Genomic DNA, 14,767 nt, shown 5'->3' with positions numbered 1-14,767 from the left:
AAAAAAAACACGATGTGTAGGTATTTTTTACTTAATTGCAGGTAAGTACATTTTTGCCCTCTGTTAAACCCGGGTATGCTAATAGATCACAATTATCTCTCCCTCGTGGGTCCTAATGACTGCATAATGACCTTAAACGAGCGAGGATCAATCCACCGATGATTTACTGTACCGTGTCCGTAGTAGACTGAATTAGCTGTATTACAGGTGTTTAGTTACAAAATCAGTCGATAGATGGCGTTTTTTCATCTTATAATGACTGCATAATGATCTTAAACGAGCGAGAGTTCAATACACCGTTGATTTACTGTACCGTGTCCACAGTAGACTGAATTAGCTGTATTACAGGTGTTTAGTTACTAAATCAGTCAATAGACGGCGCTGTTCTATCTTATGTAGGCTAATGACTGCATAAAACCTTAAACGAGCTGGGGACAATCCACCGTTGATTTACTGTACCGTGTCCATAGTAGACTGAATTAGCTGTATTACATATGTTTAGTTACTAAATCAGTCGATAGATGGCGCTGTTCTATCTTATGTAGGCTAATGACTGCATAATGACCTTAAACGAGCGAGAGTTCAATCCACCGTTGATTTACTGTACCGTGTCCGTAGTAGACTAAATTAGCTGTATTACATATGTTTAGTTACTAAATCAGTCGGTAGATGGCGCTGTTCTATCTTATGTAGGCTATACTAATGACTGCATAAAGACCTTAAACGAGCTGGGGACAATCCACCGTTGATTTACTGTACCGTGTCCATAGTAGACTGAATTAGCTGTATTACATATGTTTAGTTACTAAATCAGTCGATAGATGGCGCTGTTCTATCTTATGTAGGCTATACTAATAAATGCATAATGATCTTAAACGAGCGAGGGTACTAAATCAGTCGATAGATGGCGCTGTTCTATATAATGACTGCATAATCATCTTAAACGAGCTGGGGACAATCCACTGGTGATTTAATACCATTTGGTTGTTTCTCACAATATTTCGATTGTCATGATGTCGCTCATTTATATTTAACAACCAATTTTTTTTGCGATTTGAGCATTGGTCCCACAATAAAAGTTTTTCATTATGACATACCCTCAAAAGTTAGTTTGCAAGGTTTGAACGGTCCTTTTTAGGGTTCCGTAGTCAACTAGGAACCCTTATAGTTTCGCCATGTCTGTCTGTCTGTTCGTCCGTCCGTCCGTCCGCGGATAATCTCAGTGACCGTTAGCACTAAAAAACTGAAATTTGGTACCAATATGTATATCAATCACGCCGACAAAGTGGTAAAATAAAAAGTGAAAAAAAATATGTTTTGTTAGGGTACCTTTATAAAGACTTTCTAGGAAAATTGTTTTCAACTTGATAGGTTTAGTAGTTTTTGAGAAAAATACGGAAAACTACGGAACCCTACACTGAGCGTGGCCCGACACGCTCTTGGCCGGTTTTTATTTCATTTTGCATACTCTCATGAAAGACATGACATGAAAGTCAAGGCACGCATTATCATTATCAAATGATACGGTCTGTCCGTTTTCACATTATCCGATCCGATATCGAATGTCGGAAGGATTTCAATGGAAAAAATCCAATATGGCGCCTGTAATGTATGAGATATCGGTCCTACATCCGATATCAGATCGGATTATGTGAATACGCACTAAGGTTAATGTTGGAAACTAAATAAAAAGCTTTTTTTATGAAAAGTACATTTTAAGAAGGCGTCTTAAATCTACTGGATTTAATTCATTGCTAGAAAAATGTCATCATATTTTCACAATATCCAACAAGAAAAATAATAAAAGATAAGCAAGACAAATAATCTTTCGCATTTGAAAAATATCTTCAATAAAACCCAGTGCTCCGAAACCATTTTGTATGGAAATATTTAGATCTAGAGTCTAGTTTAAAGTACATTGGCCTGAGTCGACTGGCGACAATCTCTTTAAGGGTTAAGCCCGTCATAACGAGCGGCGCGTGCTGAGACTACGAAGCGACATTGAGTATAAATCGATTTATAGCACTAGTTTCTTTTTAGGGCTCAGGCTACCTAGGACGTTTCAGTATTAGAAATAGAAGTAAACTGAAAAAGACAACTTGCGCCAAAGAAAAAGCTATCAAGTCCACTGGTGGCGAAGCCGGGAATCGAACCCGGGTCTCCAGCTTTTGCGGCTGACGTGATTAACTGATTACCTCTAAGGGCCAGTTGCATCAAAAGCAGTTAACAGACACATCATCGTCACGCAGCAGAGGTCTATGGAACTTCTCATACAATAAAATTTAGCGAACGTTTTGACGGTGACAGACGATTTAGTGCAACCGACCCTAAGCCATCGCCACCTCTACTAGTACCTACTATCCATATTTTAATATGGGAAAGTGTGTGTGTCTGTTTGTTTGTCCGTCTTTCACGGCAAAACGACGAATCGACTAATAACTTTTCCTCTAACGCGAGCGAAGCCCTAGTTACCATATGTGGTTTTGGCTATTAGAATGAAAACTGGCGGGAAGGCATTCCGGTACCTAATTATATGAAAACGTCCCACCGGCGGCGCCGGCTAATAATCATTTGTGCAAGCGTCCATTTTTGTGTGGCCAATGTTCTTCACCACAGACATATAAATAATAAATAAATAAACATTACAGAACATTTTTTACACGGATTGACTGAGTCCCATGGTAAGCTCAATAAGGCTTGTATTATGGGTACCCAGACAACGATGGTATAGAGGTATAGGTACACAGAAAACATTTATGACATAATTCATCATTAATTTCCCTGGCTGTGTACATGCGAACTACCAGGGGCCCATTTCTCGAAGTTACAAGGTACAATTTACAACTGGTAGTCAATGTCTAGTATGACAAGTTCCGCTTGTACCTTGTAACTTTTACGAGTCGTGTCATCACGCATCATGCACACAACGACAACTGCATGGCAGCTTATCAGCTCTCTATATTATTTGCTCTGAAGTTCATATCTTGCCAGTCAGACGCCTCTTTCTAAACGTTGTGTCTTAGTGTTAGTTCTTATTAAAACAAAGCAGTTTCATTTCCAGCCAAACTGTCTGTTAGTACAACCACACCTCGGACACTGGCGATCAAATATATGAAAGAGGCTCGTTCCTAGCACACAGTCTAAGCTCGTGTAGGTGAACGCGTACTATGCTTCTATGAGTGAAATATGACAGGTCGACTGTTCGCGTTTTTGACAGGCGGTATTTACTGTGAAATAACCGAAATGGGGTGGGCGTCACTTTCAGCGGGGAGCGAGAGTGGCCATACTGTACGATAGTACTCTTTATTATACTGTGGTACAACGGTCTAATTTGTAAAACACACCACAAATCTCCCGTGTCGGTCGGTCCAGAGCAACGAATTGCTATTATTAATTAGTCCGAGTACCACGAGTTAATATCTAGGGTCTGTACGTGATAATATTGCGATACAGCGAGGAAATGTCGCCAGTACCCTTAGTACAATGCCTCAAGGGCCTATTTTAGACATTAGCTAGCTATTAAGTTTAGTCTTAATTTCTTATATAGTCATGTGAATATGTTCATGTAAATAAAATATTATAAAAGTGATCATAAATATTGAATAGATTGCTGGATTTGATTTAGTTTAATGTTTTTTAGTTTTTGTATTGGTGTGGTAAAAAAATTTGTGTTTCACTCGGCGGCAAACAACAACTCCCCCCCCCCCTTTGTAAAACAAATAAATATTAAAAACAGAGATAAAGTATGCAAGTGTCTGCGGCGGCCGACAGGTAAACTACGTAGCCAAAACCATTTTAGTTACGTACGGTACTTTTAGATTTTCATTTAAAATTTAAATTCCAAATTAAAGCCAGATAACCAAGAAACACTCAAGGAAACACATGTCTGGATACGTTTTAAATAGAACTGATTTATGAAGGTCTGAAAGGTTGTTAACTGTTGATCACGTCACCCTATAGATTTATTTATTTTGAAATCTTTTAAGTATGTAGGGTTTTAAAGATCTATGCATGACCCCGTAAATGACAAGGAGTTGAAAAAAAACACAAATTACGCCCTTTTTAGACGTATTGTAAGGTACATACACAATGTACTAAATCTACTTAGTGCACTGAAGATATTAGTGCGATGAACACGATGTCTACCGCCGTACACACACTAATCACATTTGGAGGTTTGATGTGAGTTGTGTGTACTCTAGTCAACTACAGCACAATACAGCCTTTCACACTGAGACGAGAGATTTAAAAAAATAAATAAATACTCCTTGAAAGTAACCAAATTGAGCATTATTACGAGCATTTGAGCAAAATATATTTTTCAGATGACAGTTATGTCGCCAAATTATGAAAACTACATACAAACCTTCCAGATATGTGCTTTGCTTATTTTTATATGATTAAAGTAAGCATCTTGTGGTGTTTCGGGTGTCCATGGGCAGCAGTGATCGCTTACCATCAGGCTTGTTTGCCTCCTATCCCATAAAAAAACAATGATCTTTAGATTTTTCCTATTAAATAGTGCATATATCGTACTTTATTAAACATATTTTTCTTTATTTTAGACCTTAACCTGACTTTTGGCAACTATCAGTTGAAAAAACAATCTTCATTTTTATTCATACAAAAGTGACATACCTACCCTAATGAAAATCCTTGTAGGTATAACGTGATAATACTATCTCAAAACAGACATATCGTCACTACTTAAAAAAAAACTTGTATCTTCGTCTGTCAATGAAAAGAAAATTGTAGTACGTATGTATGGAATGTATATAGGCTTACTGCGTTTTAACTTTGAGGAACACCGTGAGACGAGATTTTTAAAAGTAGTGACGATATTAATATGGACTCTTTGACTGGTGTATTAAGTTAACATCATCAGATCGAACCATAGACTATACTCTATACCTATCTATGTTTCAGAGATTCTGTGTGGTTTCCACTCCATGATTTGTAGTCCTGTGGCTGCTTATGTGTAGTCTTGCGGTTGTTCGATTGAGTTGAGGCGTTTGCACAAATTCATATTGAAGTAGGTATATATATGGTGTACATGAGGTTGCCATATAATTTTAACATCGTATTTCAATACATATTTCAAGAATTAAATGTCATTTAAACTCTTCGGAGTTCCACCTAGTTTAAGAGTTAAAAAATTATACATATTATTGGGTAAACCTAAACAACGCTGGAGAATAAATTGAGGAAGAAAGATGTGAGTGTTGAGATGACGAAAGAAAAGTGATAAATTACTGCCTTGGTTGAGCTTTGAACTCACGGTCTCTGGATCGATACTCCAACGCTCTGCCAACTGAGCCACCAAGACATCAACCAAGCCAGCGAAAATTTCCACAAGTTTTTCATTAGTTTATGATAATTATGTATTGTATAGGTATAAATTTTTATATAAGTGTTATATTGAAATAAAAAGATCATTCAATTAAAGACCTCTCAAGTCTCACGACTTTAGTTATAATAAATGTAACCTACTAGTATTTAAAATCTACAGTTAGAGTTAGCAATAAAAGCTCGTACCAGAAATAACACTTTGGCCAAAAACTTATTCATCAATAGGTACAATACAACACATTAAAAAAAAAAAAAAAAAAAAACACAAAATACATAGTGCTAATGCCCGGAATATTTAGTGTTGCCAACGTTCGAATTTCAAAAAGAGTCTGTTAAAAAGATAACTTTTTAAATTGTGAGTACAGCTACAACCTACGTCTGGCGGGTTGCCAGCGTAGAAATATGGACCACAGCTTAGTAGATGGATCGTAAGACGTTTCATAATAGTTATTTGTGTGATTGGTGCATAATGATAGACTCGTGTTGCCTTATTATGAAACTCGCCTTTTGGCTCGTTTCATAAAACAACTCTCGTGTTTAATGCCTAATTATGTACAGTTATAAACATACGAGTACTCTTATTTCAAATGCATCCATATAATAAGTGTTCTATATAATAATAAAAGTTAAACGATAATATTTATTTACAAAAAGATAGTTACAAATATTACAAAATATAATAATTATGTGCAGATATAGGCTAATTTTGAATGTAATTATTTAAAGTATCGGTGAGTGATAGCGTAAAACAAAAAATACGATCCACTAGAACATACAAATATCTTAATATAGGCTATTTCGTCACTACTTTGAAATAATCTCGTATCTCAGACTGCTCGTCAAAGTTAAAATGCAGTCAATAATATATGCATTCCATACATACTTACTAGATTTTTATTTTCATTGACAGAAGAAGATAAAGTTTTTTTTATTAGGCTTTTCGATCCGCTACCGCAGCGAAAGTGTGAAAAAGTTATTTTAATATCTGGATCTTCTTGGACGATTGAAAATGCAGCGTCTATCAGTTGTAGTCTGGTTCCACAAATGAACACAAATGAAAAACAGTTTGTCCCGAGCTATTGTTGCTTCAGTACTAAAACCAGTTTTTTTTAATACGGCTGCGTTTCCAAGCTTTTGAAAGATTGTTTGAAAAGAAATATGATCCAACTAGAAATTATAAATCAGATTATTTTATAGAAGTATTTTTTGCAACCGGCGTTTAAAGGAAGTCAAAATAGACGAGTTCGTTGCTAACAATTTGAGGCGAAGCCGAAAATTGTTAATAAAGACGCCACGGGTATTTTTTGACTCAGTTAAACACCGTTGCATACAATACTTTTCAGTACAGATGGTGTTTTTTTACGCACTAGTGCGAGAAGTTGCTCATTATATGACAGGTCGAAACTACGAGGCTCATCTGTACTGAAAAACGTCGTACGATTTTCGTAACTCGCCACTCGTTTCGAACTTCCTTTTTTTATCGTAATGTACTATAACTTAGTTTTCAATAGTTTTGAAAACTTTCGTGAAAATCACACTGTTTCCTGTATTTTGACTCAATTTTTTCATCACTGCACGCATGCGGTAAATACTTTTATGTAGAGTTTTAAAGATCTATGTATTCACGACCCTGTAAATGACCAATAACAGTTCGGGAGTAGAAAAAGTGTATTGTCAGCACAGTTGCTCATAACATTAAGGATATTATTGAACCGCTGACCCACTGAACGCCACACCGGGGATAGAAGACCTTAGACGGAGAGCTGGCAGGATTTTGGAGTAGGTCCTTGAGGCAACCTGGAAAGGTGCTCAGATGCTTCTCTGATCATAGCCAACATCAGGTCTGCAAGTCTGGCAGCTGGGGAGCGGGGCTTTATCGAGCTATGAATTTTTGAAGATTTAATTTTTTGAGGCCCAAAAAAGGTGTTTGAGGCAACCTGGAATTATTAAAAAGTGAAAATAGAGTTCCTCAGAAGTCGCCTAGTATTTATGCCAGATCATTTGGCCGGGTCCTTCACCGTGCCAGAACGGTACAAAGTGGTAAAAAAAAAAATTCCAAAAAAGGTTCTTGAGGCAGTCTGTCATTTTTACCAGTGAAAGATGAGGGTCTAAATAGCCATGGAAAAATAATGCCATGACATGAGGTGGGGTCCGTACCCTGCCATTCGATCTTGAAAGTCAATTTTTTAGTTTTTCGTAAATAACTCGTAAACGGTGGCCCGCAGCAAAAAAATATGTTAAACAGAAAATATCTACATAAAATTTCCTACAAGAAAGGTTATGTACGTTTTTTCGATAGGATCAATATATAAATGGATAATTTAGTAAGAAAGTTTTTTTTAATCGATTACATGCTCCGTTTTTCGTCAATACCTCGTAAACGGTGGCCCACAGCAAAAAATTATGTTAAACAGAAAATATCTACATAAAATTTCCTATAAGAAAGGTTATATAAGTTTTTTCGCTAGGGTCAATTTTTTAGTTGGAAAGTATTTTTAAATAGATTTTTGGGCCGTTTTTTGTTGATAACTCAAAAACGGTGGCTCACAGCCAAAAATAATGTTAGACAGAATTAATCTACATAAAATTTCCTACAAGAAAGGTTCTATAAGATTTTTCGCTAGGATCAATATTTTAGTTGGAAAGTATTTTTAAATAGATTTCATGGGCAGTTTTTTGTTGATAACTCGAAATCGGTGGATCACAGCCAAAAATAATGTTATACAGAATTAATCTACATAATATTTCCCACAAGAAAGGTTCTATAACATTTTTCGCTAGAATCAATATTTTAGTTAGAAAGTATTTTTAAATAGATTACATGGGCCGTTCTTTATTAATAACTCGAAATCGGTGGCTCACAGCCAAAACTAATGTTACACAGAATTTATCTACATAATATTTCCTACAAGAAAGGTTCTATAACATTTTTCGCTAGAATCAATATTTTAGTTGGAAATTATTTTTAAATAGATTTCATGGGCCGTTTTTGTTAATAACTCGAAATCGGTGGCTCACAGCCAAAACTAATGTTACACAGAATTAATCTTCATAATATTTCCTACAAGAAAGGTTCTATAATATTTTTCGCTAGGATCAATATTTTAGTTGGAAAGTATATTTAAATAGATTTCATGGGCCGTTTTTTGTAAATACCTCGTAAACGGTGGCCTACAGCTAAATAAAATATTGACGAGAAAAAATCTACATAAGATTCCCTACAAGAAAAGTTCTATACGTTTTTTCGCTAGAATCAATATTTTAGTTGGAAAGTATTTTTAAATGGGCCGCTTTTTGTTGATAACTCAAAAACGGTGGCTCACAGCAAAAAGTAATGTTATACAGAATTAATCGTCATAATATTTCCTACAAGAAAGGTTATATAAGATTTTTCGTTAGGATCAATATTTTAGTTGGAAAATATTTTTAAATAGATTTCATGGGCCGTTTTTTGTAAATGCCTCGTAAACGGTGGCCCACAGCTAAATAAAATGTTCACGAGAATAAAATCTACATAAAATTTCCTATAAGAAAGGTTGTACATATACGTTTTTTCGCTAGGATCAGAAATTATTTCCAGAAATAATATTAAACAGAAATAATCTATATAATATTTGCTACAAGAAACGTTATGTAAGATTTTTCGTTAGGATCAATATTTTAGTAGGACAGTATTTTAAATAGATTACACGAGCCGTTTTTTGCAAACAACTCGAAAACGGTGGTCCACAGCTAAATCAATCTTCAACGGGAATAACAAACATAAAATTTGCTACAATAAAAGTTTTGTACGTTTTTTCGCTAGGATCAATAATATTTAAATAGATTTATTTATTTATTTACTCAAAGAAAATTACACAGTATGACAGTATACAAAACTAAAGCACCGTGAATTTTAAATAAACATTACAACAAGTAACACAAAATTAAATATTAAATAAACAGCAAAATCAAAACATTACATACCAAAACATAAGTAATAAATAACAGATGCCTTCATTCCTCCAATCCCACACAAAACCTCATGCATTCGTCACGTATAAACGCCCATCTGCTCGCAAGAATATCAACATCAAGTCACCGCTAGTTCGTGCACTGCAAATAGTGAATGAGTTTTTAGACGTGGCGCCTACGTCTAAAAACTCATTCACTATTTGCAGTGCACGAACTAGCGGTGACTTGCGGCAAAACACGGTTCGAGCGGCCGGCACCACCAGTAGGGGCAGTAGGGGTGCCTACATTCACGAAAAGCATATGGGTCTCTATTGGTTCCCATAATTTTTTAAGTCCGATTTTTACTATCCATAACGTTTTCCGTCATAATTTTTCTTAGTCATATTATCACCAGTCATAAAATTAAACGTCAGAAATTGTAGTGCCGATTTTTGAAAGTCATAATTATTGTTAGTCATAAAATTTATTAGCCATAATAATCAAAGTCCATAGTTGTACAAATCCATAATGTTGAAGGAAATAAACTTATTCGGAATAATTGTTCTAAGGATTTTATCACAAGTCATAATGATTAATAAGCATGTGTTTCTTCGCTAATAGCATTCAATGGGATCTCTTTTGTTTCCCATAAAAAATGTTGCAATGTTTTTTCGTCTGCATTTTCGTAAGTTGTAATTTGGCTTACACTTTCCTCTTTTGTTACCTTATACAACATGTACGGAAAATGGTAACAAAATAAGAAAAAATGTATGGGACAATTTTTTTAACTACTAGGATTGAAAAAGCTAGTAATTCTGATTAGAAATAGCATATTTTTTTTAAAAAATATCACACTACATAAAAGTGGCAAAAAAAGAAATGCTCACGCCATGGCTTTCGGGGGCGACGGTCGCGCGATGGTCGCGCGACGGAGATGCGACGCATACGAAATCAAACCTTATCGATATGGAAGTAGACGATGCGATGAGACGCGACGGCGACGGCCGCGACGGTCGCCCCTCGCAAAACGGTTTACATAGACTGTGGCGCCCCTAATAATACTTTCTATTTCTACTCTTTTTTGCCAAACTATTAATGCGGTAAATGTCACCGGTTAAAACTTTGCCTCAAAAAGATTTCAAAAAAAGTTTAAGCGCGGAAATTTAAAAAATTATACCTATATTTGCTCGGATTTATCAAATACCTATGCTTTTCAAATTTCAAAATGAGTTCAGACAAAAGTGATGTGGATGTGGATTTAAACTGTAGTAACCTATAACTGCAGTAACCTTTTCTTATAGGAAATTTTGTGTAGATTTTTTCTCGTGGACATTTTATTTAGCTGTGGGCCACCGTTTACGAGGTATTTACAAACACGGCCCATGAAATCTATTTAAAAATAATTTCCACCTATAATATTGCTCCTAGCGAAAAATCTTATAGAACCTTTCTTGTAGGAAATATTATGTAGATTAATTCTGTATAACATTATTTTTGGCTGTAAGCCACCGTTTTTGAGTTATCAGCAAAAAGCGGCCCATGTAATTTATTTAAAAATACTTTCCAACTAAAATATTGATTCTAGCGAAAAAACGTATAGAACCTTTCTTGTAGGAAATCTTATGTAGATTTTTTCTCGTGAACATTTTATTTAGCTGTGGGCCACCGTTTACGAGGTATTTACAAAAAACGGCCCATGAAATCTATTTAAAAATACTTTCCAACTAAAATATTGATCCTAGCGTAAAATCTTATAGTACCTTTCTTGTCGAAAATTTTATGTAGATTAATTCTGTCTAACATTATTTTCAGCTGTGAGCCACCGTTTTTGAGTTATCAACAAAAAACAGCCCAAATATCTATTTAAAAATACTTTCCAACTAAAAAATTGATCCTAGCGAAAAAACTTATATAACCTTTCTTATAGGAAATTTTATGTAGATATTTTCTGTTTAACATAATTTTTTGCTGTGGTCCACCGTTTACGAGGTATTGACGAAAAACGGAGCATGTAATCGATTAAAAAAAACTTTCTTACTAAATTATCCATTTATATATTGATCCTATCGAAAAAACGTACATAACCTTTCTTGTAGGAAATATTATGAAGATTAATTCTGTGTAACATTAGTTTTGGCTGTGAGCCACCGATTTCGAGTTATTAACAAAAAACGGCCCATGAAATCTATTTAAAAATAATTTCCAACTAAAATATTGATTCTAGCGAAAAATGTTATAGAACATTTCTTGTAGGAAATATTATGTAGATAAATTCTGTGTAACATTAGTTTTGGCTGTGAGCCACCGATTTCGAGTTATTAACAAAGAACGGCCCATGTAATCTATTTAAAAATACTTTCTAACTAAAATATTGATTCTAGCGAAAAATGTTATAGAACCTTTCTTGTGGGAAATATTATGTAGATTAATTCTGTATAACATTATTTTTGGCTGTGATCCACCGATTTCGAGTTATCAACAAAAAACTGCCCATGAAATCTATTTAAAAATACTTTCCAACTAAAATATTGATCCTAGCGAAAAATCTTATAGAACCTTTCTTGTAGGAAATTTTATGTAGATTAATTCTGTCTAACATTATTTTTGGCTGTGAGCCACCGTTTTTGAGTTATCAACAAAAAACGGCCCAAAAATCTATTTAAAAATACTTTCCAACTAAAAAATTGACCCTAGCGAAAAAACTTATATAACCTTTCTTATAGGAAATTTTATGTAGATATTTTCTGTTTAACATAATTTTTTGCTGTGGGCCACCGTTTACGAGGTATTGACGAAAAACGGAGCATGTAATCGATTAAAAAAAACTTTCTTACTAAATTATCCATCTATATATTGATCCTATCGAAAAAACGTACATAACCTTTCTTGTAGGAAATTTTATGTAGATATTTTCTGTTTAACATATTTTTTTGCTGCGGGCCACCGTTTACGAGTTATTTACGAAAAACTAAAAAATTGACTTTCAAGATCGAATGGCGGTACGGACCCCACCTCATGTCATGGCATTATTTTTCCATGGCTATTTAGACCCTCATCTTTCACTGGTAAAAATGACAGACTGCCTCAAGAACCTTTTTTGGAATTTTTTTTTACCACTTTGTACCGTTCTGGCACGGTGAAGGACCCGGCCAAACGATCTGGCATAAATACTATGCGACTTCTGAGGAACTCTATTTTCACTTTTTAATAATTCCAGGTTGCCTCAAACACCTTTTTTGGGCCTCAAAAAATTAAATCTTCAAAAATTCATAGCTCGATAAAGCCCCGCTCCCCAGCTGCCAGACTTGCAGACCTGATGTTGGCTATGATCAGAGAAGCATCTGAGCACCTTTCCAGGTTGCCTCAAGGACCTACTCCAAAATCCTGCCAGCTCTTGGACCATCAAATAAACAAATATTCTAAGGACTAATGTAAGTATATAATTTAGATAATATATGATGATGAACATTATTTTTCAAATCCTTCTGTCAGAAGATGCTTGCGGAGCAGTCGTTTGAAAACGAGTTTGCTTGAGGCTTGTCGAATAATAAGTAAGTATAGCCAACTAAAGCACATTGGCGCCCTCATTTATTTTTTCTTATTATTTTTACTCCTATCTTTGGTCGCACTATAATATTTTGAACTGGGCTTGGTGGGTGGTTTATAAATTCTATCTTTTTCGTCTTCATGTCCCATCCTCAATCTCTCCCTTCGCATTCGTTCGAACTCGAGCGCCCTTATGTAATTACATATTTCACTAAACTCCACCCTAATCCGCAACATCCTTTCATAAACCTTCAGCATGTACATCATTTCTTCATTATAAGACAATTTGATTTTAGTTTTCCGAAACTGCGCTACCGAAAAATACCCCATGTAAAACTGTAGGTTCAAATTCTCCAAAACAGCGAAAGAGTAGCCCATTTGGTATCGGGGCACCTCCTTGTACCGGTCCCTGAGTTTCTGCGCGTATAAAAATTTGTTTTGAGCGCCGTAAACGAACTGCGCCATGAGTCCCACCGTCCTCTCCAACGCTCTGCGGTCTTTGTAATATAATTGGACGGATTGTCTTATCAAATCATCAGACACAGAGCTCGAAAGGCCAAAATGACTGGCCAAAGCTTGTAACTTCTCAATGTTATGCTCCCGCACTACCGGAGCGATCGGGTCCCGCTTGTAGGGACGCAGGTTCATGAGCAGATTCCTGTTCTGTCGCCGCGGGTTCTCGGAATATAGTCTGCGAGACATGCTCGTGTCATCTGTACTGTTCTCAAACAGAGCATACAATTGGTTGAATCTTTTTGTAGTTTCGTTAAACTCGTCAACTGTGAAGTCGGGGACGGTAGGTACCGGCTGCTCGAGTATTTGCTCGAACTCGTATTTGGTTTCAGGGTTTTTGTAAAGGAGCTTGTAGATGTTTTCGGTTCGTTTATTTTGAGTTCTGAGAAGCGTCCATTCCGGTGGTCGTGTGGTGTTTTCTTTTTGGGTTTGACCACGATTTGCCGGACGTCTTTGAGCATAATTAATTGTGAGCGTTGGAGCCTCAGTTTGTGTCGGAGTCTCAGTTGTGGGGGTTTTAGAGGTTTCATCATCATCATCATCGAACAGTGCTAGTAGAGGTGAGAGAGTGCGAATCTTGAGCACGCGAGGGTCGTCAGAGAGGGTTATGTTGGAGATGGAGTGGGGGGTTCTCTGGTTGAATATGGGGCCGATGACGCTGCTGAATATGTCGTCTGATTCTGTATCGAATAAGTCCAGATTGTCCGCGCTGTAACCAACGCGAAATACTGCAAAAGAATGATTAAAAATTGTACGGCACTGATGGATGAATGTTAAAATCATTTAGGTAAATTGATTTTATTTGATTACATTGCTACCTATAGGTAGGTAAATAATAATATAAACTTTTTTTATAACATCAGCGGAATACAGTATGAGTATAATTTTCCATACTCGCTGCATTGCAAAGCCAATGCGTTGAGCGAGGAACGAACCAGCCTTGCGATCAATAGTGGAGTTTAAATAGGTACCCATTCCATCGCTAAAGGTACCCATTCCATCGCTAAAGGTACCCATTCCATCGCTAAAGGTACCCATTCCATCGCTAAAGGTACCCATTCCATCGCTAAAGGTACCCATTCCATCGCTAAAGGTACCTATTCCATCGCTAAAGGTACCCATTCCATCGCTAAAGGTACCCATTCCATCGCTGAAGATACCCATTCCATCGCTAAAGGTACCTATTCCATCGCTAAAGGTACCCATTCCATCGCTAAAGGTACCCATTCCATCGCTGAAGATACCCATTCCATCGCTAAAGGTACCTTTTTGAGCTGTTTAGTCTGGTAGATAAAAATGCTGCCATTTTAAGAATTATTTTTACTTACAAATGAATAATATGATAAAAGGTATTACAGACATTGCAGTCTCCGTACACTTGAATTTTATTACATTTTACTTAATAAACATACTCATTAAATTTAAA

The 14,767-nt window shown here is 36.0% G+C and overlaps 1 protein-coding gene across 2 annotated transcripts; it reads right to left on the bottom strand.

Annotated features, from left to right (window-relative positions):
* Positions 1 to 12,690: 12,690 nt before the first annotated feature.
* On the bottom strand, positions 12,691 to 14,767 carry LOC125231620. 2 transcript variants are annotated; one of them, XM_048137085.1, is made up of 2 exons: positions 14,670 to 14,767; positions 12,691 to 14,069 (listed from the first exon to the last, which is right to left on the bottom strand). In XM_048137085.1, exons 1-2 carry the CDS (start codon positions 14,701 to 14,703, stop codon positions 12,871 to 12,873), a joined length of 1,233 nt encoding a protein of 410 aa, XP_047993042.1. In that variant the 5' UTR covers positions 14,704 to 14,767; the 3' UTR covers positions 12,691 to 12,870. The 2 variants fall into 2 exon arrangements, with proteins under 2 accessions (XP_047993042.1, XP_047993041.1); XM_048137084.1 differs by lacking the exon at positions 14,670 to 14,767 and adding an exon at positions 14,277 to 14,378.

This window comes from Leguminivora glycinivorella, chromosome 12 (genome assembly GCF_023078275.1).
Source record: "Leguminivora glycinivorella isolate SPB_JAAS2020 chromosome 12, LegGlyc_1.1, whole genome shotgun sequence".
Taxonomy (NCBI): domain Eukaryota; kingdom Metazoa; phylum Arthropoda; class Insecta; order Lepidoptera; family Tortricidae; genus Leguminivora; species Leguminivora glycinivorella.
Note: the sequence above shows the minus strand (reverse complement) of the source record. Positions and strands in the feature narration are given on the sequence as shown.

Excerpts from the sequence above, each read along its gene's own strand:
- LOC125231620 (XM_048137084.1), bottom strand. The coding sequence starts at position 14,358 with ATGGGTACCTTTAGCGATGGAATGGGTACCTTTAGCGATGGAATGGGT. Across the intron at positions 14,070-14,276 it reads CACTATTGATCGCAAGGCTG|TATTTCGCGTTGGTTACAGC; the intron begins GTTCGTTCCTCG and ends ATTCTTTTGCAG.